At 35.1% G+C, this 27,924-nt stretch overlaps 1 protein-coding gene and 1 non-coding gene across 5 annotated transcripts in view; one reads left to right on the plus strand and one right to left on the minus strand.

The window, feature by feature from the left end:
• The window catches only part of SEMA3D (semaphorin 3D), a 204,706-nt gene that overhangs the window by 82,140 nt on the left and 94,642 nt on the right, over positions 1-27,924 (minus strand). For all 4 annotated transcript variants that reach the window (XM_047695166.1, XM_047695167.1, XM_047695169.1 and 1 more), the window contains 2 exons: positions 25,677-25,837; positions 5,948-6,010 (listed from right to left, as the gene is read on the minus strand). In XM_047695166.1, coding sequence (XP_047551122.1) covers positions 5,948-6,010; positions 25,677-25,837 — 224 coding nt within the window. The remainder of the gene's footprint in view (positions 1-5,947; positions 6,011-25,676; positions 25,838-27,924) is intronic.
• On the plus strand, positions 11,816-11,920 carry LOC125081519 (U6 spliceosomal RNA). The gene has a single exon (XR_007121721.1). It is a non-coding gene; the product is annotated as a U6 spliceosomal RNA (small nuclear RNA).

Consider the following 27,924-nt stretch of genomic DNA (forward strand, 5'->3'; position numbering starts at 1 on the left):
CTCCAGTACTGTGAGAAATAAATGTCCGTTGTTTAAGCCACCTAGTTTATGACTTTTTTTTTTACAGTAGCCCACGCTAACTATGACAGCAATTTTACAAGATTTTGCAACAAATATTTGTATAAAGAAATGAAGCTACTTCTTTTCCAGATTATAAATTATGGAGTCGGAAAGAGTAGGGACTATGAGAGACACAGCATTGTTTTTAAAAAGGCTAATAAGGTCCGGGGTGAAATTTTATACACAGAGGAGACATAATGTTACTGATTATAAAGAAAAAGCTCTGAATCACACCTAAAACATTTCACATCCTTTAACTTTTCTAGGAGTACTTTATGAAAACGCAGCCAGCCCTGGAAAGTAATTTATTATGTTAGTTTTCTGACTTGGTGAGATATTCGCTAGGATTTATGACATTCCTCCTCCTCCAAGATTGGGCTAACATGGACCAGAATAATTTATGGGTGAACCCTGAATTGTCTGACAGATTACAGAAAAGTCAGTTCTGCTCAAACTGTTCTATAGTGAATTTGAGAGAGGGTAACTCTCAAAGCAGCCTGGAGGCAAGGGAAAGGCAATAGTTGCCTGAAGGAGAAGAAAGCTGGGAACAGATCCTACAAGATGGAGTTTTGCTTAAATAGCAGGAGCAATGATTAACTTGATTTAACTCACTTAGCGACCTGCATGGCTATTCATGGCGGTGTAATTCCGTGAGGCATGAGAAAAGATAATTTTGAGAAGCAGCTTTCTTAACTTTCCCCAAAAGCTGTCTAATTTGTTAGCTATTCCCCACAACTCCAAGAGTGGTTGCATGTGAGCGAACATTTCAATTTAGTGAGTAATATGCTCAAATTTGGAAAAATATGAATTTCTCCTTCCTTCCTTATTCTTCCCACCTACTAGCACTCCCATCAGAAGAAAGAGAAAATTTAAAACTAGTATCAACTTTTTAATTCTCTCAAGTAATGCTTCAATATTTTACCTCACATATACATTTACACATTGTATGAAATTAAATAAATAAGACATTTGTAAAACTGATTAAATATTTGGAAGAAAAGGCTAATATATATTTGTATTATATATTAACACTTGGAATTTTAGTTTCACCCTAGATATGGGGGGGGAGCAATACAGAGATGCATCAATTTTTATTCTCTAGACTTACATATATTCCAATTAAATCTAATTCAGCTTTACATATATTCTGATAACTAATTTATAATTGCCAATTTTAATTTATTTAGGTTATATGTAGAGAGACACTCATGATTTAGGTATCTAGTTTGTTTTTATTTTTAGTGTATTTTGCAGAATATAGTGATCATCAAACATTTTTGGTCATTACTACAGACTTTGCACAGTGCTCCATGGTCTAACAGACCTCAGAACAGAATCCAGTCTACAGAGTATATGAGTGGTTCAACAGCTTAAGCAGCCACTCTTGATTTAGGCTTAGGTCATGATCTCAGGGTCCTGGGATCAAGCCCAGCTTTGCTCTACCCTCAGCGGGGGTCTGCTGGAAGATTCTTTCTCTCCCTCTCCCTCAGCTCCTCCCCCGATAACACATGCATGCATTCTCTCTTTCTCAAAAAGAGATAAATTCTACACAGGTATGTGCTTAGGTCTTACAGTGTTGAGAATATTTTGATAAGTTGTCGACACTTCAAAATAAATACATGAAAATCCCCATATTACATTTCTCTCTTAAAAATGCGAGATCTAAAGTAAAAGTTTCTCCAGAGCAAAAACTAGCTGTTGCAGCAAGACAGAGGAAAATATTTTAAAGAAAAAAAAGAAAGGTATGCTTATTAAAATATTTAAAAGTGTATATATCAAATAGGATAAATGGGAAAAAATATTTTCAAGTGAGTTGATCACAAAGTAATAATATATTTTATACATATTTATATATCTTAAAATATGTATAATAACATGATACAATAATAGAAATATCTTGAAATCTGTAAATAACCAGTAAGGAAATAGAAAACACTAAAATTTAAAAATAAAGAAATTATAGGGATATGAAATTCCAAAAAATAAGCCTAATTTTACAACTACATGAAATATTTAGCATTTATAGTAATGAAAGAATTTCAGGCAAAAATAACAAAAATAATTTTCTTTTTGTTGGCAAAGATTAAATACGTTTATTTTATTGATTTACATTTTAGCATTAAATATTAACCATATGTTGTACCCACTATAATTAGCAGGAGTATGGCAAAGTATACCCCCTCATGAACGTGCACTGCTGGTTTAAGCACAAAAGGCATAAACGTTCTGGAGGGGAATTTTTGCAATGTGTATAAATAATTTTATATCCCCCCCAAGACCCCAAAATTATATCCTTGACCTGTAATTCTACTCAAGAATCAAAGATGTTCTCAGTATTTACATATTAGATTTTTCATGTGAAGCATCACTTTATAATAGCTAAAAACTGGATGTATACCAAACTTCTAACAATAGAGGATTGATGAAATAATATATAAAGGAATGCAGTGTGGCTATTAAAAGTTGTGTTATAAAAAGGAATTTAATGACATGGGAAAATGCTCATGGCAGTTTGCAAAGTGAAAAAAAAATGTTTTAGGGGACTATGTATACAATGATTTCATTCTGAAAAATAGTAAATAGATAAGATAGAAGAATAAACATCAAAATGTCACCAGCTATCTCTGGGCAGTGTTCATGGGGGAGGAGATATTTACGGATGACTTCCATGTAATTTGCAAACTTTCGACAAGGAGCACTTTGTTTTGCTTTTAGACGTTCTTTAAAAAAGAAGAAAAAAAGAATGTAATCACAGAAATTGGGCGATGGAGGATCCTTGAAGTCTATGTCATGTCTCCATTGACAAAGTTGTGTGCCTCTAGTGTTAAGATGACAAACACAACCCAGGCTACCCACATCCTGTGCGTTCTTTTGCCTGGACTGAGCTGTTGACTCCACTCTTTATAGTCAGGACTAAGGACATTTCTTTAGTGACTTTCTTTTGAATAATATTCTAAGCAGAAACAAAATACTATGAAATAGCTTCCTGTCACTATTTCCTTTCTTTGGACCAAACTGGAGACTGTGGTCAAGAAAGGGGAATAGTTCTCTTTTGTTTCCTCATCTTCCACTCCCTCCCCACCCCAATTAGTTAACTTTCATTATGGTAAATAATTCACTATTTTTCCAGTTATATAGTACCTTTGTGTAAAGGGACAGTCTTTCCAAACACTTGTTAATCCTAAAAACACTCTTGGGAAGTAGGTAAAAATTACTAGAGAGAAGGGAGGAGAGAGGGTAATGCCAAAGGTAATAAAGAGGTCAATAAAACCACACACTTGTCTCCGTTTTCTGTCGGCTGAAATCTGTGCAACGCTGTACACTGAGGATCTCTGTTACGGGGACACTGAAGAGAGAAGGGATTTGAGGGGTACAGTTTGAGTGATAAAGTTTTCAGACCTTATACAGAGAGTTCAGACCTTTATGTGTAGATCACAGTGTTGTGTAACAGCACGGATTATGGGGCAAGACTTCTGGATTCAATTCCTGGCTTCGCTATTTACTAGATATGTGATACTGGGCAATGTATTTAATTTTTCTGGCCTCAGTCTTCTCATCTATAAAAGGAGGGATAATAATAAAGTCTAGCATATAATATTGTTTTAAGGATTAAACAAAATTATAAAGCATTGGAAGCTATTCCTAGAACATGGTAAGCGCTATAAAAGTGTTAGTATTTCTAAAATCAAAATGCTATTATTTTAAAGATTAAAAAGGTTAAACAGATTAAACAGAAGGAGACAGAGAATTGTATTATCCCTACATAAGTCAACATCAAATTCTACAGATTGCAGTAAAAAGAGAAAAACTCCCAACACCTCTAGTCCTGGGCTGGTAGTAGGTGTGCTTGAAGGTTAAAGGTGATTATAGCTCCCAAATACAAACGAATTGCAGGAATAGGTTCCATATACTGGGTCCTTCATGCTCTAGGATACCACCACCAGAGAAGTTTATCACCATTTGCTTTACCTTAATAATAAGGACAACTGAGTTACTATATAACTAGAACTAGTGAACATTCTGAAATGAGAACACTGTCACAAAACCTTCACTGATTGTTTGACCTTGAGTCTCTACCCCTCATGGGAACACTAACATTAGTTTATTGGAGGAAATTTAAACCACTTTTTCCTACTTGCCTCCTTTTTAAACAGTCAGTACTGATACGACACAAAATATTAAAGTATTTGTGTTGTCTATGGCATGTTTGTACTGTTATTAAAATAATTTTGGAAACTCTCATAATCAATGCATCTCTTTTCCCCCTACAGGTACAGAAAAAGGACTGAGGATTTGCAGACCTGAGCACCTGCTCAGTTAAGATATTAAACAGGGTGAAGAGATTAGAGATAAGACAGGAAGAAGACTGTGTTATAGAATAGCTTGATCTTTTTCATTTCAAGTAAAATAAATGCAAAAACTATTTCCTGTTTCCTTTGATGCTAATAGCCCCTGATATATTTCTGTTAACATAAATGTACCTGAAAAGATAACATTTAATACTGAAAGAAAACAAAATAGGGCATAATCATAAGTTTCTTTCTTTTGTTTTGTTTTGATCATTTTGTGTTCCAGTGGTCGTTACTATGTATTAAAAGCTCCATGACAGTAGAAACTGTATCCTTTCATACACATATTTATGTACATATTTAGGTTCTTAATACATGTTTGTTGAATAAATAAATACATGAACAAATGGATGAGCAAACCAGCTGTCTCAAATTCTTAGTCTTCTAAACTTCCCCTCAATTATATTAGGCATCATGTGTCATGTTGTTTTATTTTTGTCCCATTGATAAAGTGAGAATTTTTGTATCCAATTATGCTTTCCTCTAACACACACTCTTTGTTGTTATTAAATATAAAGGCATGGCTCAGCTTAATACCCCTGGGTTACTGTGTTTACAGCAACATTAGAGACTGTTGCACAAGAAGCCTCAAGATATCCATGTTTCTGAAAAGTTTAGAACCTCTTTTCATCTTCAGTTACATTCAGGAAGTCATTTATTTTGCCAAGAAGGAAAAAAAGAGAGAAAGAGAGAGAGAGAGAGCAATTCTTCCTATCACCACAGGGCAAGAAGTCAGGGCAGAACACAGAGCATCTGGCCTGAATCAGAACCCTCCGATGAGGAGAAGAGGCAGAAAGCCACAGCACTCTTCCGTCATTGCTGGAGATAAAACAGACAACACAATGTGGGGGAGAATGCAGGACAACTTGGACAATGTGAAAGCAATTCAGACAGGATGCCTCCGAAGCAATTAAGTAGGTCTCCTGTATCTATAGGTTTCCTTAAGGCAGCTTGAACCAGAAGTTTCTATTAGAACCTCAGTATTTATCCTTTATAAGTTATTTCATATAATTACGCTTAAGCCAAATTTAGAGTGAATTATTTCTAGTTCTTTTCCAGAATGTTATAATCCTTCTTAGTATCTCTATAATGTCAGCTCTTGAAATTTTTCTTCTGGATGTTACAAGTTTAATTTTAATCCAAATTAACTTAAATATCAATTGAATGTTTGTGATGCTAAAATACTCATGATTTTGTATGAATTTACAAAATATAGGCATATAAATGAAAAATATACAATCCTACGGGTATATTTTCTGATTTTTTTAATACTTTAAGTGCATTTCTGAGATTTGTGTGAAGAAAAAAATAATATCCAGAATTAACACTTTAGAAAGTCTAGTATTTCTAAATTTCTAAGAATAATGGCATTCCATTTGCCAAGATAGAAATATTTTATATCTTCTTAATCTTTACACAGGATGTTAATGCAGTCTTAAAAATAATATACCAACACCATTAATTCAATAAAAACCAATATAAATATTTATCATATCAGTACCAGTTTAACAAAGATATTTTTAAAGTCTCATACTTACATTGGCATCTTTCCCAGCTAATTTACATAATTCCACTCGTTCTTTTGCAGCGGGCCAATAAATCTGTAAAACATTTCAAAGTGTGTCAGAATCTCAATATCTAAAATACCCTCCAATTCTAATCAGGGAAATGAGTGAGTTAAATTGAAGAGTGGATATCAAGCTAAAAGCATGTTGTTAGATATGATGTAAAAATCTTGAGATTCAGTTATTTTCCAAAGCCACCCTAAAAAATTTTCTAGGTAAAACTACAGAACCATTCATTTGTATATTTCAGTCTTCTAATTTAATATAGGTAGATTATGCTGAGAAGGCCATAAAATCTTAACACGATGCCAATAGAATTTCAGCATAGCATTTACTTAAGTAAGAGATTCTCTTTATGCTGTTTTTCTGTACTTACCCAGAGAAGTGGGGCATGATAAATGCGTACAGGGAAGTGTATGAAACAACAGTTGTTACAAGCATTATTATCACGCCAAGTCAAAGATCAGTGTGGATCTGCTGGCAAATGTAACATGTATGGAGCTCAGGTGCATCTGTCACTTAGTTAAACATTTTTGTATGTATTATGTTATTTGAATTTCACAATGACCTCATTAGATGGCTGGAGTTACTCTCACCATTATCACATCAGAAAACTCATTCATACGGCCATTAAGTAACACGTCAATATGCCACAAACGTGGTCACTGGCAAAGCCAAAATATAACCCAAAGTCTGTCTGAACTAGTGGGTCTCAGTCACTACATAGTAATTATTATTTGGGGAAATGATTAAGAATGAGAGAAGAAAATCCCTTGGTTGGTAGCTTTTGATCATGTTTTAACCATCTTGAATTTATCCCACGTGTTTTCTTTCTTTTTGTTTTTTAACAAACTTTAGCAATTCTTTCAAGAAGGTTTTGCAAAATAAGGCTCAAATAGTTACTTTACTCCATTAGCTTAAAGAAAGAGACATTCTGCTAAGCTACAGGCAAGAAGAAACAAGAACTAACTCCGAGTTGCTTATATGTTCCAAGAGTTCCTGACAAACTGATTATATTTCTTACCAATGTTAGCAGAAAATGTCTTAACAGCTGAGGAAACAGGAAAATATCCTGAGGGAATGCACCAAAAGAGACTTGTTAAACCTGGAATTCACAAATGACTTAGAAGTCACAAGTATTTATATGGTATTATCTTCATAGTAAAACTTTAGGGTTTTATGGCTCTGAATAAAGAAGAATAGAGTATACCACTCAAACTCTCTTAATACGCAAATTCAATAAAATTACTAAGATTTTTAAAAGAAGCAAGATTTTTCATTTAGAGCACATTTTAACAGGCTGCAAATTATGTCCAAAGGTGCGCCTAGGCATCTCTAGCAAAATACAGGCAGAATGTTTAGAACCAGCAAGTACGCTCAAGTGATGAGCTAACCTTGATGCGGTTCGTAAAAAGACCCTGAAGATGCTATTTATTCAAAAATGGTTTAAACCATGGTAATTATGTGTTCACACAATTTTGGGAAAATTAGCAAACTATAAAATAGAACTAGACCACAGCAATAAAAATTAGCAATTCGTTGTCAGGTAAAAAAGTACAGTCCCCCAAATTACAAACAGAATGATCCCCTCAGAATAATGTTAAAAAAAAAACAAAACTTAAATAAAATAGACACTTTTAAGGTATGTGGGTAGATGGAATAAGTAAGTAAAAGAAGAGTGATGAATACGGGATTCAGAGCAATGGTTGCTCCAGACTGGAAAAAAGAAGGCTTAAAATGGTGGGAAGGAACAGCTATTTATCAGACCTTAGCTTTTGTTGGGGATGGTATTTCAGAAATTTAATGCATAATTTAAAACAGCTGAGTAATGCAGATTAGAGAAAAAATTAATCAAAATGGGCCATGCATAGGCTGATGGACAATAGTCAATCATCTACCCAGAATCACGAGGTCCTAAATAAATAAATGAGTGAAGCAGAGTAAGCATAGAACACTGCAGTTGGTGCGAAAGTTGAAAGTTTCTTCCAGTTGCTTTTTAATTGTTTGTATATTTGCTTATTTTTAACCATTAGTAGCAAAAACACTGAAGCCAGTCTCGTTATTTTTTTTCTTGATGATTCATTTTTATTATTATTTTTAACTGTGGTAAAATGGACATAACATAAATTTTACCATCTTAACTATTTTTATAGTTCAGGATCATCAAGTATATTCACTTCGTGCAACCAATCTCCAGAATTCTTTCATCTTGCAAAACTGTAACTTGATATTTGCTGATTCTTGAAAATTATAGTGACTTTGTAATATTATAGTGATTCTTGAATATTATAATGATTTCATTGGACTTAAAACAAAGGGTAAGCAGAATACATAGCCATGATCTGCCAATGCGTTTAACCATTAGTTCGTTTTACTTGGTCTCTAGTCTAGATTAAAACTTCTTTGAGTCCTTAAAATATGTCAGATGCTAGTCTTTTCTGTTTTTTATGATGTTTCAATCATATTTCAGAAATAAATTTAGAACAAATAATTACAGATATTTGTTCTGATCTAAATATCATATTGGTATAAATTCTATAAAAAAAGAAAAGAAAAATACAGAATTCTTCTATATTAAGTAAATAAGATTTAAAGAGGAGGAAGATTATCACAGGGTTCTTTTTTTTTTTTTTTTTTTTAACCTTGAATCAGCTTACTGGGTGGTGAGTTAAAGCATATCATGAGATAAATGTTTCTAATATTGATTTTGAATATATCTGTAGGGGCTTCAGAAAGGAGGGAGTTATTTAAAGAGTGATGAAATGTAGAAGCAATCCTTATGTCTTCTTTGAAATCTGAATGAAAGTTTCAAAGTTAGCACAAAGTAGTTATTGTTCACTAATTATTCCTTCAACACACACATAATTACAAAGGGCCCTCTGTATGCCTGGCAAGGTGTGGCACTGAGTCAGGAAGACAGTTCTGTAAACAGAGAAGGTGACTCCATTTCTCCAGGAGATACAAAGCAAGCAGAGAGCTCAGAGGATGGAGTCACTGGTCTCAGGGGGCACCACGGGACCCCGAGTGGCTGACCAACATACAGAGCCACTGACTTTTGAGCCATTGTTTCCAATTACTTGCTCTTAGTAGTTTCGACTCTAATTTTTTCTTAAAGACTTAACGCTAAAAACAGGAGTTGCAGATTCTTTTCTTCTCTTTGCAAAGGAATACAAATCTCTAAAAGATGTTTTAATGGTTTTGTTGTACACTTTTGGCTATTAATTTTAAGTCCTATAATTGTAAGTTGAATTGACTGTTAAGTCACATAATTGTAAATTGAAATGGGTCATCCTAGTTAATGAAGCAAAAAAATCTAAAATTACAAGCATCAGAGAATCAGGTTTTTGATTAGTGGATAAATGTTTTACAATGATACCTAAGCACTGAGAATTTGTTGAGTGCCAGAAACCAATTTTAATAAATCTTCTAATTTCTGTTTATAAAGGATATTTTTTCCCAAAATGTAATCTCACTTTTCATCATTTACCTTCAATCCCATAATGTCTAGACCCTGTTAAAAATAGAAATTATCCTTTAATCATTATTATTGTACAGTAATTCAAGATAGTATCACAAAGATAATTTTACTTCTTAAGATAATGTAAGCCTTAAAAATAAAGATTCATTAAAATTAGACACTGGCTTATTTTGACACAATGCTGTCAAGAATTCAGGAATTGCAAATAGAATTACCTTAATAACAGCAACCTAGGAGATATCTGATTGTCTTCCAGTCTCAAAACATTTACTTAAAAGGAGGTAAAAAGAATCATTGTAGTTGTGCCAATATTTAAAAGCTATCACTTTAATTATGATTTATAGCAGGATTTTCTTTCTTTTTTTTTTTAAAGATTTTATTTATTTATTTGACAGAGAGAGATCACAAGTAGACAGAGAGGCAGGCAGAGAGAGAGAGAGAGAGAGAGAGAGGGAAGCAGGCTCCCCGCTGAGCAGAGAGCCCGACGCGGGGCTCGATCCCAGGACCCTGAGACCATGACCTGAGCCGAAGGCAGCGGCTTAACCCACTGAGCCACCCAGGTGCCCCACAGCAGGATTTTCTTTTTTCACCACCTAGTCATTAGAATAAAGGGTCTTTTAAAAAATATTCCTTTTAATTCTTTGTTGGTAAAGAATTAAAAGAAGCAAAATTTCACTTAATTGAATTTAAAAATATAATCAAGCAAAACAATAAGTAAAAACAACAAAAAACCCACATACTTATATGGGGTTGGCAGAAATATGTTCAAGTAATATTTCTGTTTTTCAGTAATGTTTTGAAATGGCATATATGTGACATACTATATCACTATATCTCTAGACACATAATAAAAGTCCTTCACCACTTTCATATTCTTCTAGTCAAATTGTGCGTATGCATATGTGCGTGTATATATGCACGTGTGCACGGTATGTGAGCGTGAGCGTGTGTGCATATACGTGTGCATGTGTTTGTAGGTGGATAGAGAGGGAGAAGAGAGAGAGAGATGCACACAGAGATACATCCAGAGAGATATTAACTCTGATTGAGTACAGAATAACAGAATTCATGAATTCATGAATAACAGAATTCATGAGTACTCCCAAGTTTCAGCTTGGTTTACACAAAAGCCCATTAAGGACCTGAGATCCACAGATTATTTCAGTACTGAGTATTATCATATTCAGTAGCCCTGATTATTTTAGTAAAAATACAGTGTCCACAAAATCCATAAAAATCCCTCTTGATCATTAGGTAACGTGAACAGTTTTGAAGCAGTGGTTTTTAAGATTCTCATGACTTCTGAATTTATTGGCAGTAAAATGACATGTACATTTCCTCGCACTTCAGAGCATGGTACATGCAATGTCATGCTATATTAAAAGCTGTATGAGCAGGACAAACAAAACACATACCCCTAAAGTTGATGCAGCTGTACTACTCCCTTAGAAAGTTACCCAAGGATATTTTTCTTTCATTTATCAAAAAGAGACATACCAGAGGCAGAGATGCTACTTGCATAATTGCCATAATAATTGTTCTGAAATATTGCCATGGAACACTAGTGTTTTTTTTATTATTATTAACATATACTGTATTATTTGTTTCAGGGGTACAGGTCTGTGATTCATCAGTCTTATACAATTCACAGCACTCACCATAGCACCTACCCTCCCCAGTGTCCATCACCCAGCCACCCCCTTCCTTCCAGCAACCCTCAGTTTGTTTCCTGAGATCAGGAGTCCCTTATGGTTTGTCTTCCTCTCTGGTTTCATTTTGAGGGAACACTAATTCTTAATTAATATTGTATGATCTGCCAGAGACAGCTTGTCAGGCTATCACTTTGGCAGACAATAGTCTTTGGAACCTTGGTGCTTAGATACAAAGGATCTCAAATATGTACAAAGCTCACCATTGCTCTCTCCACCCACATGGAGAACAGATGTCAGAAATCAAACATATCTTTTCTGTGGATGCAGATGAACACGAATTTCTCTCAACATAATTATTCAGGGTGTAACTACTAATTGAACCACGACTAAATAATTAGGGGTTGCAAATTAATTTTAATTTGAGTGCTAATCTTATAGATCAAGTTAGTAACAGAAAATTACTCTGGGAAACAAGTAAATAAATTTATAAGATTTCTGCACTTGGAAGTGACAATTTATTGGTTAATGTTTCAAAACAAGTACATCTGAGAAGTCAGTCTCCATATTCTATAATTTACTGATTTAACCGTGCTATTATATTTATGTTGTTTTCATAACATTTCACAACTGAAATAGAACATTTCCAAAGGATTAATTTGTGTAAATTTCACTTTGAAGGATCAAATATTAACGTCTAAAAATATATACGTAGTGCTTACTGTGGCAGCACATTTACTAAATAGAATGATACACAGAAGATTAGCATGGTACCTGTGCAAAGATGACACATAAACTCAATCCATATTATTATTTTTGTTTTAAATTTTGTGAAGATTTTATTTATTTATTTGAGAGATAGTGAGAGAGATTGAGATAGAGTGAGAGAGAACATAAGCTGGGGGAGAGGCAGAGGGGCAAGCAGACTCGCTGTTCACTAGGGAACCTGTTATGGGGTTTGATCCCAGGACCCTGAGATCATGACCTGAGCCAAAGTCAGATGCTTAACTGACTGAGCCCCCCTAAGTGCCCTCCAAATTGTTTTTTTTAAAGACTAAGAGTAAAAATACATACATGTATATATATATATATATTTTTTTTTTCTTTCAGAGTTATAGAATGTAGGTTACCAGTATAATAAGAGATCATTTTAATGAAATGAAAATTGTCCTCAGTGTCACTTTACATATGCTCAGTGGTTATAAAGTTACATTTTACGAGACAGGCCCTACTGACAAAGTTACATTTTAAACAAATTTTTTAAAGAGATTTAATATCAATTTCCTTATGAAAATATAATGGGAGTGGCATGCATTTAAAAATACAACCTAGGGCGCCTTGGGTGGCTCAGTGTGTTAAGCCTCTGCCTTCAGCCCAGGTCATGATCCCAGGGTCCTGGGATCGAGCCCCACATTGGGCTCTCTGATTAGCAGGGAGCCTGCTTCTCCCTCTCTCTCTCTCTGCCTGCCTCTCTGCCTACTTGTAATCTCTCTGTCAAATAAATAAATAAAAATCTTTAAAAACACAACCTATGATCTGATTATCTTATACTGATTTTATTTGCTTATCTCTATCCAAAATCCAAAAAATTTTTTTTTTGTTTTTTGTTGTTCTTTGAAGAAATTTTACTTCCATTTGAATACAAACAGGTTGGAAAAACTCACAAGTAAATCCTGCAATGTCTCTAACAATTATTGTTTCATTCATAATTTATAAAGCATATTAACAGTATCACCCAGTAAGGTGAAAATGTCAGGCACTTTATTTTTAATTATTTAATCTTAGGCAAGTTACAGAAACATCCAAATAATGATAAGGCCTATAACAACATCTTAAGGAAATTCTAATTATATCTGCTCTTTGTTACATCTTTGGAGAAGCAATTTAATTGACCCAAGTTAGCCAGTGTAAGGTCAGTCAAATGGCCCTTGGCCTAATTCAGAGATGCCAAAATTGAATGGAGTACACAGAAGGGAAAGTTACAACTTATTCATAAAACCTAATTATGGACAAAAATTCAGAGCCCTAAAAATGCAGATGGTTTTGAACGGTTGTAAAAAGAGTTGGGAAAATGTTGGCCTAAATGCCATACGGTCAAGGATTTGAAGCAACCAAGCGAGCAAGGACTGCTCTGGGTTCCAGGAACAGAGAGGGAGAGGTAGGAGATCTGAGCTCAAAGAATGAAGTCCTGAAAAATAAGGACAACAGAACCAAAAGTAGAGCTTGCATGATTAAAACTGGCTGGGGTGGGAGAAGGGGCACGGAATAATTATGGATGGGGAGATTTACTCTTAAGTTTGGGTATGATCTGCCCATGTACCTTCCTTCATGAAGTCTTGAGTAAGACTTGAGTCTCTCCCTTTTCTTTTTCAGGACTCAGCTCAAAGCCCATTTCACATTTAGCCTTCTTCCACCAAATGTCTCTGAATGGGAATACACTGGTGTTTATCATATCCACTGGGCACTTTCCTTTTGCAAGTAAATTTAGTTTGGGACCCTTTCCTGGGCATAAAGATCAATGAAATGCAATGGAACTAGAATACTAAATTTGAGCCCCCACTTCACTGATCATGAGCAGCCAATGCTGTGGTTTCAAATATTATTTCAATACTGTCCTCAGAATGACTCTGTTCTATTTGGAAGACATCTGACCTCCTCTGGATGGTGCTTTCTTATAAAAGGCCATTTTAATATCACTTCCCCCAGAAAAGCTTTCTCTGAAGACCAGCTGGAGTGGTATTTTCCGTCTTGCCATTTGCAGTGACATGGATGGACCTAGAGAGTATCGTGCTAAGCAAAATCAGTCGGTCGAAGACAAATACCATATGATCACACTCCTGTGTGGAATTTAAGAAACAAAACAAACAAGCATACGGGAAAAAGGAGAGAGAGGCAAACTAAGAAGCCGAGTTTTCACTACAAAGAACAAACTGGTGGTTACCAGAGGGGAGGCAGGCATGGGGAGGGGTGAAATAGGTGATGGGGATTAAGGAGCACACTTGTTGTGATGAGCCCAGGGTGGTGCATGGAAGTGCTGAATCAGTATATCACACTTCCGAAACTAATATTACACTCTATGTTAATTAACTGGAATTGAAATAGAAACTTTGAATGAATGAATGAATGAATGAATGAATAAAGTCAGGGTCCCCCCCCCCAGGATTATCACCACAGTTTTTAACAACATTTATGTGATATTTTCTTATTTGTTTCTTTTTTTTTTTTTTGTCTCTATCAGAAACTCCCTTTAGAAACTGGAGCCCCCATGAAAACAGAGACCTAACCAATTTTATTTTCCACTGAATGCCCAGCATCTGGAAAATGCTAGAGACAGGGTAGGAGCTCAAAAATCATACATTCCAAGAAGTGAGAGGAATGTTATTGTATCACAATACCTGAAAGCAGTTTTAAGAAATCCATGAATGGACTGGTAGTTGTGAATTTGTGCTGCAGTCACATGTGAGTAGGAGTGCAATTATGCTTGTGGATAGATTTTATAATTCTGTACCACATACAGTTCGCAGTCTTCATTACCTTCCTAAGTGTACAACTTAAATAAATGACTCACTGAAGTTTAGTGACTACCGATCTTGAGTGACAAGGAACACTGCTTCTACTTCCTACTCTCTTTAGTACCCGGCACAGTATCACATACGTAGTAAGCACTCAATAATTATTGAAAAGTGATCTGCAATGTTTCCCTTAAAATTAGAGACAGGAAAGGAGTTCTTGTTAGAGTTCTGGCAGAAGTCTGACCACATCCTGATAGTCTGTGACAGTGACCAGATGGGACCGGCCCATCAGCACCCAGGCTGGGGAGCCAACACGTCCATGAACGAGGTGATTGTTTTACCTCTGTGGTTACTAGACAGCATGTAATTCACAGGCACTGGGAACAGATTAATCACCATGAAACTAAGCAGGGTGCCATATCACAAAAGTTAACTTATTGGGATGTCCACATGGTTTCCGACGTTTATATTTTCTTAATTTCAAATAGTAACTAAGAATAAAAAAGGTGGCAATTCTCTTTTTACCAATCTCTTTGATTTTAAATGAGCAGTTATTTATTCCTGAGACTTTCTCCCTAAATAATAAATTTATAGGGTAAAGCATTAGAGGGGAATGTCTTAGTCAGCCATTATGTGAGTTAGAACTGGAGTCAGAAGGTCATTCAGATTTATAAAAGCCTTTCTGCTTATACTCAGTATAAAACAAGCAAATGCAGGATCTTCATGTATGAAAACCCTCTTGTTTTAGACTTCCTTGAGGAAAGGGAAATAACAAAGCGCTTTTCATGCATGCTATGCAGAGAAGGGTGTTCAAACATTCCACTAAAAAATTATTGTATTTGAAATTACAAACTCATTTAGCTTGGTTATTTTCTTAATGTAAGTGCTTAAAAATAGGGCCACAGTGATGAACTTTAAGTAACTTAATTTTATAATCACATATTGAGTTGATGTTAAATAAGGAGAAAAATAGTACAAAAATTGCATTATGATTGTTAAGTGGAAGAAAAACAACTGTCACATTTATAAACATGGAATTGCGTTATTAACATTCTGTTAAAAAGAAAAAAAAACAATCTTCTTAACATATCCAAGTTCTAGGTTAAGTGTTTAATATTTATGTTTATCCAATGTTTTCTTTTAAATAATTCTGATTATTTTGAGGTTAAACAACCAGCAGAGTCAAGTTCTGAAGCAAAGGTGGGGACCTAAATTTTAGCAAGACAAAATGAAGTTGTGTCAACTTATTCCACAAAAATATGGGTTTATCTTAGGTAGACTGGGTAATGTATATATCGCTTTTGTACAGTGGTTTTTCATTTTAAAATCCATAGGAAAACTTCCCTCTCCCTGAAACATATTTAGGAGTTTTTATATTAAAAACAAACATAAATTACTTTAAACAGAAAAATTATAAGTATCATACTGCTTTTTTCCTTGAACACTATAAGGTTAACTAATAAGTTTTAGGGTTTTGGTGGGGCTCATTAAAAGATCTTACTTAACACAGCAATTTTTGAACATTTTATTTTATTTTTTAATATTTTTAAAAAGGTATTTATTTATTTATTTATTTATGTGATAGAGAAAGAGAGAGAGAGAGAGCGTGTGCATGAGCGGGGGCAGGGGGAGTTGGGCAGAAGGACATGGAGAATCAGGCTCCCAGAGAGCAGGGAGTCCTATGTGGGTGATACCAGAACCCTAGGATTATGACTTGAGCTGAAGGCAGATGGACTGAGCCACCCAGATAACCCTGAACATTTTTTTTTTAATTTTTAAAAGATTTTATTTATTTATTTGAGAGAGATCACAAGTAGACAGAGAGGCAGGCAGAGAGAGAGTGGGGGAAGAGGCTCCCTGCTGAGCAGAGAGCCCGATGTGGGGCTTGATCCCAGGACCCTGAGATCATGACCTGAGCGGAAGGCAGAGGCCTTAACCCACTGAGTCACCCAGACGCCCCAACCCTGAACATTTTAGATATAATATTTAATTTTGACACAAATGAGTATTAAGAGAAATGATTTTTTAATTAGTTAAAAAGGAGCAAAGATGATTAAGTATTATCTCAAATGAAAGTAAACCATTTGAAGATCTGTTTCGAAGATCATTGAAAAATGGAATCAGATTCCAACAGAAATCTATGGAAAAACATGCAAAACAAGATGTAAAACAGCATATGTTTTATTTGAGGCTATACTAGTCAAAAGGCAAATAATACTAAGAAGAACATTAATATTTTTCTTTTGGTTACCTCTACGGTTCTAATTTGTATACTTCAGGAATGATATATAATAAGGATGCCCATTAAATCTGGAGGTAAAACAACATCCTTTTGAGGGTTCATTTTTTGGCTTTGGTAGTAAGGCAAAAGGTTAAAAGAGAAGTTTTAGCTGAATAAAAAATCAAAAATGAGATGCTAAGTCAAGAAGCAAAAATTTCTTATGTAGGCAGCCAAGAATCCTATAGATAATTTCACCCATGTTTGTCTGTAAATACTTGGAAACTGGAGATTAGAAAGTTTCTCCTTTCCCTAGAGAAGGATATTTCACCTGAGACAGGTCTATAATGTGTTCTACAACTCCCAGTGTGAGGAGTAAGTGCCAGGAAAGGAATTTTGATAGGACCTCAAGAAGCACCTGCTATTGGACATGCAGTTGGTTGGAACATTCTAGATTAATGTCTAAAGGTGAGACAGAGCCTGACAAGCTGCAGGGAAAACAGAGACCAGACTCAGTGGCTATACTGATATCAGGCTGAACTTCTAGAGTGTGTCCAGGAAAAGACACATGATGGCTTTCCAGGGAACAGATGGGAGCCATACTCGCTCAAAAATGGGATGGCATGAGGTCACCTTAGGTCCTGTTAAAGAATGTTGAGTGAAAAAACTTCAGAAGTTAATACCTCATCAAAGTGCAATTCATCTTAGGATAAAAAATGGGAATATACCAGTCAGAGAAGAAATGTAGTCACGCTTATCCAGAGAATTGTGAGGGAAAGAACTCCAGACAGAGGAAATTCCCCCCCAAAACTCACCAAGATGCCTTTGAAAGAAAAGTCACCTTTAAACATCTGATAAGGCCAGAAAGTTGAGAAGTGAGGTCCCTTTGATAATGACAGTAGAGTAGACACTTGTCCGAACCCCTCTCCTCTTCCCTTCTTCTGATTTGACTAGAGGGGCCATAAACTGTGTTTAACAACCTTCAGGAAGAGGAGGAGTGCTAGGTAGGGACAAAGACAAATCTCTGAACACCTCCCTGCCGGGAGTCTTCCCTCACAAGGCATGTCCAAGCAGGAACAGGTAGAAGAATCAGAGGTTTGATGTTACATGAGGTTGAAAGTTTTATTACATCAGACCAGGCCTTTTAGTTGCTGGATAACAACTGCCTGTACTACCTTAGAGTAACCCCGAAAACCATGATAGCCTGCTGGAGTTATCAGACAGGTCCAGAGAAGAGTTCCATAGAATAGATGAAAGATTTGCAGGAGGTAAAATAAAGTTGGTTATTATTACACTCATTGAGTTGACATACCAGTTGCCGTTGGGTTAGTAGGTAAAATAAACAATAACTATAGTCTCAGAGTAAGTGTATTTCTCATTGATCTACCTGTCTGCTTCTATAGCCCACTTGAGAAAGAAAAAAGAGAGAGAGAGAGAGAGAATGAGAGAGAAGCAAAGGAAACCAATAATAAATCCTTGAATAATATGAATACAAAAGTAATACTTAGTTTAATAAATCATCCCCTTTGTGACCTGTTTGCTTACATCTTGATTTAGAGGCTCACTCCACTCATGCATGATTTGAAATGCTTCCAAAGTGAGTAATGTTTTCAGATAGAAAGATCCCAACAATTCATTAACTCAGAAGTCCAAGTAACTAACATAACAAGATTACTGGAGATTTTACACACACACACACACACACACACACACACATTTTACTGTTACTTACGACTACATTAAAAAAATGAGAGAAAGGCAGAAAGAGGAGAGAGGGAGAGACTTTCAGCTTATATATATGATTTCTGGAGTTTACATAGAGAGGGCTCTGGATTTTATATGGATTATTACTGGAACCACTTAAGCTGGTTGAGGTAGAGAATGTCCATTACTTGTCAAAGTGCCAGATATCATGCAGTTTAGAATCATTTGTTTAGAAGATGTAGGCCCCTAAATCATGTAGTACAAATGTTAAAAGCTCATTATTATTATGTGCACATAAATAGTTTCTGAAGCATTGCTTATAAGTTAATGATAATGGACATAAATGTCCGTCCACCACTGACCATCTTTTCTGAGGACTTTTAAAATTATTTTTTCATATACTTTCTCTGACTCTGGAGATGGCATAAGATGTTAAGGGCTAGGCCAGGGAAATCTAGTTTCTTGACCTTGAACTGTGAGAAATATATGCATGGAAATATATACAAGGAAAACAACTTTACTCAGTTTCTCAAATGTGTTTTTCCTCCATCCTAACTAATTAAGGAAACAATAGACTGCAAGTTCCAAATATAAATGCAAACTTTCATTAAGAACAATCCAAATTTTACCCACCCATCTTGAACTAGTTCAAATCCCATGCACATTGACAACAGTAGACATTCAACTGATTTTTTTTAATGAAAAAATGAAAAAGAAACACTGACTAAAGTAGAACATAAGAAGAAAACATACAAAGTTTGGTCACTAAAAAGTATCCCCAGGGTCCCTGGATGACATAGTCTGTTAAGTGTCCCACTCTTGGTTTCGGCTCAGGTCTGATCTCAGGGTCATGAGTTTGAGCCCTGCGTCACGCTCTGCACTTAATGAGGAGTGTACTTGAGTTTCTCTCTTCCTCTCTCTGTTCCCCCTTACTCACTCTTTCTATCTCTCTAAAATTAATAAATAAATATATAATTTTTAACAAGCCTCCCAAGTAGAGATCCAGATGTGTATAATTCTGATCTCAGGCTGATTTCATGGGTGATCAGAGTTCTTTGGTAGGTAATCAGCTCACTTTAGGATACAGGTTGAAAAGGCACCTCCTCCTACTTCCCCGCCATCTGAAAACCACATTGAGATATCACCTTACACCAGTTAGAATGGCCAAAATTAGCAGGACAGGAAACAACATGTGTTGGAGAGGATGTGGAGAAAGGGGAACCCTCTTACACTGTTGGTGGGAATGCAAGTTGGTGCAGCCTCTTTGGAGAACAGTGTGGAGATTCCTCAAGAAATTAAAAATAGAACTTCCCTATGACCCTGCAATTGCACTACTGGGTATTTACCCCAAAGATACAGATGTAGTGAAAAGAAGGGCCATCTGTACCCCAATGTTTATAGCAGCAATGGCCACGGTTGCCAAACTGTGGAAAGAACCAAGATGCCCTTCAATGGACGAATGGATAAGGAAGATGTGGCCCATATACACTATGGAGTATTATGCCTCCATCAGAAAGGATGAATACCCAACTTTTGTAGCAACATGGACAGGACTGGAAGAGATTATGCTGAGTGAAATAAGTCAAGCAGAGAGAGTCAATTATCATATGGTTTCACTTATTTGTGGAGCATAACAAATAGCATGGAGGACATGGGGAGTTAGGAGAAGGCAGTTGGGGGAAATTGGAAGGGGAGGTAGACAATGAGAGACTATGGACTCTGAAAAATAATCTGAAGGGTTTGAAGAGGTGGGGGGGTGGGAGGTTGGGGGAACCAGGTGGTGGGTATTAGAGAGGGCATGGACTGCATGGAGCACTGGGTGTGGTACAAAAAACAATGAATACTGTTATGCTGAAAATAAATTTTAAAAATGATTAAAAAAAAAAAAAGCCTCCCAAGTTTTACTTCTACAATGCATATAGTTGGTTTCAACCCAAAGACTGATAAAACCAAATCAAAGGAACGTTATTTAGGGTATAATTCTGTTAAGATATATATTCAATGATGCTTAAGTGGTATTTGTTATTTTATTTAAAAAATATGTTCTCTGTACATTATTTAGTGGATAATGCTAACTACTCATACTACAGAATAATTATGTAGTCTTTAATTCTTTCAGTTAATTATATTCTTACTCGCTCCCAACAACCTCACCCCTCCAATTCTTACAATATTGAAGGAAGAAAACTTACAGAGTATAAGAAAAGCTGAAGAGATCTGCATAAGACCAGAGTTCATAAAGCTTACGTACATTAGAGAGTAACACAGAACTTTCATTGTGGCAGATGAACTCTTACATAAGCAAGAAAAGTAAAGGTCAGCTGATTTTTTTACCTTCACCATGTAGGGTGTTGAAAAATAAATTACCTCAAGGATGTTTTCTCATAATGAATACTTTCCAAGGCTATCTCCTAAAAGAAAAATAAATCCTGCCAGATAAGTTCCTTGTGGAATTATCCAGTCTTTATAATTCTCCCCAAATAGGCAACATATACTTTTCCTTTTGACTGGCTGAGGAAACATCTGTTTGCCTCAGGTAGCCTTAGTTAATGAGAAAAGTGTGAGTCCCTAAATAATTTTTTGTCCAGAAAACTTGTTTTCTATTCCCTCTCTGTAAGTGTAATGATCAATGTAATTGGTTCCTGCACATTTCTTCTGCTTAAGGTAATTGATTGATGTAAGCACCCTATTTTAAGTTCAAAAATGGGAATTGACATATTTCAGCCAATGAGATGTGAGGGTTCAAGAAAGGTCTTCTTGATCCTAAGAAAGAGACATAGTAAGTGATGATCTTTAATCGCTTTACATTTTCTTGTCTGAATGTGACCCCTAAAATTGTCACTGTCATCTTGCTACCAACTTAAGGATAATGCCAACAAAGAATGACAGACAGAAGAGACAGAAATAACTGGGTTCTTAATAATGTCTTTAAGCAGATGATAGTCCATCTCCATAGCCACCCAAACTCTGGACATTATTCTTATTATATCATATAATAAATTTCCTTAAATTTTAGGTGTCTTTTCTTCTATGTGTTAAGCCTGATACATTGGTCTTACAATCAAGAGAGAAAAAGAACAAAATTCCCAATTCAAAAAAAAAATGAAGAAACATATTCTGTAGTGTCTTTTACATGTAAGACACTACTATACGCTAAAGGAGAATCAGAAATGCTTGGAAAATAGCTCCCTCCCCATTCAAAAAGGGTATAATTTGGATGGGGGTTATACTTATTTATACCAATGAATGAAGATAATTCTATCTGTAGGACAACTGACATTGATATTAAAATACAAAACGCTGTAGTAAACACAAAGGATTGTCAATTCCCGTACTATAACAGGGAGCCTTGGGGAGCAGAAAGCAATAGAAGGGTAAAATTTGGTAACTGCCTTGGAGAATTCAGAGGAATGAGATGAGCAAAAAAGTGAGTGGCAATTTCATGAAGTTTTAGCAAAAGCACAGAACTTGAAAGGAATTTATTTTGAAAGGAACTAACAGAACAGATTGGGTAAAAGAATGGGAGAGAGGAAGGGAGGAAAGCAGAAAATAAACGGCAAGTGAGGGAATAATGAACAGTGGATAAAAATAGGACTGGAAACAGGCAGAGCCTTAGAAGTCAAGAGAAATCTGGAGTTCATTCAACTTTATCGGAAATCAAGAACTCCAGAAGTGTATAAACAGAGAAGAAATATGGTCAGATTTTTATTTGTTTAAGAGATAACACTGATGGTCATGGTGAATGGATTAGATAGGGAGAAAATGGAGATTCTCTTTTATAAGATAAACTCAGTTGAATAATGGTATTAACACTTACACTACAGGGAAATATTGAAATACTTGCCACCTTATCAGTTTGGCCTGTCAGCTGAGGCTTTATTTGGTCTGCATCACAGCTCAGTTCTTCCTTTATCTAATACTACTTCCCCAGTGTCCCTCTCACACGTGTTGATCCCAAGAATACTCCCTGACAAATACTCTATAAACTAATCTCCCCTCCTGGATGGCTTTTGGGGGACTTTAACCTACAGCACAACAGTAAGAAATGGTTCCAGATCCATATCCTTCACTTGGAATGCAATCACGTTGGGCTGGTTCTGATTATTTCATTTTGGTCTAGTGGTGGGAAGAGGAAATGTCCAATCAATGTGCATATCTATCCTGAACCTGTCCCACAGAGGGATGTCCAGAGTATTTCTTAGCTGAAGAGAGAGGCCTTATGGACCAACAGTGGAAAAGCCTACTAAGTGAGAAGTATCCCACCCCATGCGTGCTTATACTTGCGGCTAAGTCTATTAAATCCCTATGGAAATAGTCATTTCTGTCAAGAAAAGATCAGAATCTTATCCCTCTAATCTAAATAACAACAACAACAAAACAAAAAACCCCAAAACACAAAACAAACCACTTGGTGTACTTAAATTTTACCTTCTAGAGAGTAGAAATATCCTAAAAGGTCAAAGTTTTATGCTCTTCCTCTACAGTCATTAGTCATCAAAACTATTGAGCATCTAACTGTACCATTCATTGTAGAAGACTCAAAATCTCTTTTGAATAAAGATAATACAAAGGATATTTGCTGAATTCATCTGGTAAAGGATGTTGCTAAAAGTCCCGGGGATTCCCCACTAAAGGCCTGTGGCAGTTATGAAGTAATGATGGCCATTTTTCAATAGGCGCATCCTTGTTTGTACAAAGACTTTTACATAAACACATATCCTAAAATTTGACACTGCAAATGAATGCTTTCTGCAGACTTTTTTTTTTTTTAATTTCCCTGAGAAAAATATCCCCAACCAGTCACTCCTAACTCAATTATATGTTATAGATTGCTTTAAGTCTAGGGCATACAAAGGACATCCTTCAGCCCCACAGAGTCCCACCATGTGTGGTTTCTTCCACAGAGAAGTTTGGATTTTTGCTGAAGGGCATAGAGCCAATGCAAACCACATAGGTCTAAACACTGCTAAAGCACTCCATCTTGACACTTAAACTTGCTACTGTGGAGTACCTTTTAGCACTGGAGTGATTTATATAAATTTTCAATGTGGATACCTACATAAACATAAATTATTTCCTTTGTATACATAACCTCTTCATGAATTATACATTTTATAAAGATAAAGGAATATCAGTTGGGCAGAAAATCTCTGGTACAGTCCCTAATTTTACAATGTGTTCAAATAACCATTTATTTCAATAGTATCATGAGGGAAATCAATATTTCATAAACATTTATTTTATTAAATATTAGCACATTTCAAGGATGGAATGCAGCCAAAGAGAGATTTGCTTAAAATAGTCACAGAAGGAAGTTATGTTATCAGAACTTATTTTAAGCAATGATCTAATACACTCATTTCAGATAAATGAACTTTTTCTTCTAATCCCTGAAGGCAGAGAATAGCACAAGAACAAATTCCCTTAAAAGTATGAATTGCTTTTTGCTCTTATACTAAAACTGAGACATATTTGGAAAAATGCTTTGTTAGCTATGTAGCAGCTCTTAAAGCAAAACTGTGAAACTAAGATTTTCTTTAGTGGCTTTCATGAAAGAAGTTATCTCTTAAGATATTTATTGATGATTGAGCTATTAGTTGATACCATCAATAAGCTCTCTGATACACTTTTTTAAAAAAATTACTAAGGAAAAAATACACCCTTAAAAATAAATGGAATGGAACTATAATGGCACAATGAAGGTAAGCTTTTCAAATTCTAGCACATAATTCACTGCTTATCAAACTACAGAATTAGTTTTTTTAAAGAAGATAATCTTATGAGTTTGTAAGTGTATTTGGACTATTGCAAATCAAGAACTACTGGTAACATTTTACCCTCAAACTTTCTTCTAGAATCATCTAATACATGCATATACACTTGCATTCAAAGACTATTTCTTTATCAAGTCTGAGCATTCATAAGGGGTATCTCCTTTTCTTTTGGTAGACCTAAAAAATGGACAGGAGAACTACTTAAAAATTAAATTATTAAAAGGCAAAAAACAGTGTTTCTGATGCAGGCATTAATTAAGCAATATGAATACATATGGAGATAAATATTTTGCCTATCTAGACTAAAGCTCCTAGTCCTGAATGATATTCAAATAACTGAGCAATAAATATTTAGTTATTAAAAGCATTTCCAAATTAGAGGTTTAAATTAAAGTGGTCATTGAGGTGAAAGCTATTTGAAGCCTCAAAGTTCTATGATGACCTATGAACAGCCCTTTCTGAATGGAAAGAATCCTCTATTAATTCAGTATTGGAAACTATTGACCTGAAATCTTTAATGGCTCTTAGCATTTTTTTGAGGGGGGTGGGAATACTTCTGAAAAAGGAGAGAAAGAGAAAACCATCTAAGATGTCTTGTAGATGCAGAATGGGTCATGGATTATGTCTCATCCTTCAATCTCTTCCAGTCTTGGCGTCCATCTTGGCTTGCACAGATAATGGTATTTGTTAAAGTACCAGCTGATCATAATTTATAAAGCCTAAAGTGTGACACTGTTTCCTTTGGGTACCATGTTCCTAACTGCAAATGCAAAGCACAGCAGCAGCTGCCTTTTGTTTTTTCAATAATTAGCATATATTTTCTTTTAGTGGTAGATTGCTTTTCATGAGCTCTTATTTGGGTTATTTCTAATCTTCACCCTCTGAGTGTGATTGGGCCATTGGAGAATACTATTCAGTGAAAATACAAGAGTGTAGGGAAAAAAAACCAGTGTGGTGTTAAAACGCCACCACAGTCACACTGCCAATTTAAAAGTATTGTTGTTAACTGAAAGTTAATACAAAACTTAATTTTGCAATAATTGCTTTAGATATAAATGTTAATTATTAATAACCGATTTGCCAGCTTTTCAATCTAAACCATTGCATTTCTCTTGTATAATCTCTTTCATTCATATTCTCAATGGTTTTACTACTATGCTTATTCACTCTAAACGGAGAATATGTATATGTACTTAAATCCCTAAAAATCTAAAACGTGTATCCGAAGCAAGGTGTCCTTTTAATAGGCTCCTTTTGGACATGTAAATGACATAGTGATTTGACATCAAGTCACTTAAAACAAAAGAAAAGGAAGGCACAGATGAAGATAAATGGATATTCAGTCAACTTCATAAAAACAAACTGACCTTCTTAAAATTTTTGTTTAAGTCAACCAGACTGAGCAGGAAGATGTGGTCCTTGGCTCCTACAAGCAGCCTGCCCCTCTCCTCATCCAACAGAATGGTTTGGAAATCTAGTCCTTCTGATGAACCCAAAAAGGGTATGCAGCTATTTGAAAGCAGCAAGTCTATGGGAAAGTAAAAGGAGAATAGAAAGAAGGAAAAAATTAATTGGCAAAATATTTATTTGCCTCAATACATACTTTTCACACTCTGTAAATGAATATATACAGCACGAATGCTTCAATTTAGATACAAGCAAACAATATACAGTTTTAAGCACACACTCATGTAGAAATCAATGTGATTTATGACATTTGTATTTTATTAATACAATATGGATCTAACATGAAAAAATAAGACACTAAAATGAGTATCAAAGCAATTAAATGCAAAATATTTCACAACTCTGGTCATCTTCTTAAGTCATAAATTAAAGCATCATTATATAGCACATTTGCACATGGGTTAAATCAATGAATATAGGCAAAGTTAGCATCGAACTGAGTGTGACAAACTTCAGAGCATTTCTTTGCCCTCTACTTTTGGTAACATTAAGACTCATGGGTGAGTTTGGAGGATTATACTCTTCCTAGTTCATGTATTCAGGAAATAAACAAAGTAGCCAAATCCAAGAAAATGGATTCTGAAAGATATATGATCCTAAACCAGTAACGGGATCAAAACTGTAAAGCAGGAAGGGACCTTGAAACTCAATTAATACAAAATCATGATCTTATAAATGAAGGTATTTAATTCCTCCAAGATGAAGCCACATGCCCTAAAGTCACAATGTCACGTGGTGGTAAAGCTGATAATGTAACCTCAGTCCCAGTCTCCATTTCTCTTTGACATGTGTCTGTATGTCCTAATTCTTTTTTTCAGTCACAGTTGTGATATGGACAGACTTATTTAAATCTAGGTCTGGGTTTATAGAAATACAAATCTTTTCAACGGATTTTGCCTCAAGTATTTGTCTTAGCTTCTCATTTTCTACAACTGTATAATATTGAATACCAATAAAGTAATAATATCACTCATTCCTTATTAAAGTACATTAGATATTGCTGGACTTTAAAACTAAAGCATTATTTTCAAGTAAGTCATTATTATTGATGAGAAAAATATGAAAAGACGATGTCTCAGAAGAGGTATCAAGATACTTCTGAAATGTATCATGGCATTGTTTAACATCTGTAAAAGGGATCTTTGAGTCTTTGAAATTTAAAGCCTATATATTCCATATATCAACTGCAGGCTTTATTTTTATTTCACTTTTTTTTTTTTTACTAATTTACAGTGGTTAAATGTTATTTCCCTTATTCAGCAAGACAGATTTTGATCTTAGTTTTGACAAACCATGAGACTGTATGCTGGAGAAGATATAATACTATCTGAATTCTCAGGCAAGTATGGTCTTATTAATGTTCATGAATCATGCTTTATGTACACTGGATAGAAGTCTGAACTCTACATTAATTATTTTCTATTAAGCTTGATATAACTTTAACAGGTTTTCAGACCAGAGACACATGGAATTATATTTTCTAGCATCTCCAAATACATAAGCTTATTTTTGTAGGACTCATATCCAATAAACTTTCCATACTAACCATAAAGCAGAACTGAGGAAAGAATAATATAAGCTGTTAATAAATCATGGAACTGAGAGGAATAAAGGACTTCATATATGATCAGCATCAGAATGGTGCCCAGCACACAGTAGGTTCTATACAACTATCAGCGATTACAATCATGATGATGTATTTTTTAAACTTTCTACAAAATCTATAAAGAGGAAGTCATTATATTTCCCAGCTCATATAATTGTTAGGATGATTAAAAGAGATAATTTATATAAGGTTCTTAAAATAATAGCTTGAAGATAGGAGAAGTTCAATAAATATTGACTGTTACTTTGAGTACGATTATTAAATTTCAGCTTGGGCAAAGTAAGTTCTATGAAAGAAGAATGTTATCTTGCCTTCCCTTAAACCTGAGTTGTGAAGATGAGAATTCCTCTCTATTTTTTTTTTTATAAAACTGGACTAATATTAAAAAGCTATTCAGGGGGTGCCTGGGTAGCTCATTCAGTTATGTGTCCAACTCTTGTCTCAGCTCAGGTCTTAATCTCATGGTCATGAGTTCAAGCCCCACATTGGTTGGACTCCACACTTTAAGTAGGCATGAAGCCTATTTAAAAAAAAAAAAAAAG

Source organism: Lutra lutra, chromosome 11, assembly GCF_902655055.1.
Source record: "Lutra lutra chromosome 11, mLutLut1.2, whole genome shotgun sequence".
In the NCBI taxonomy this organism is placed as follows: domain Eukaryota; kingdom Metazoa; phylum Chordata; class Mammalia; order Carnivora; family Mustelidae; genus Lutra; species Lutra lutra.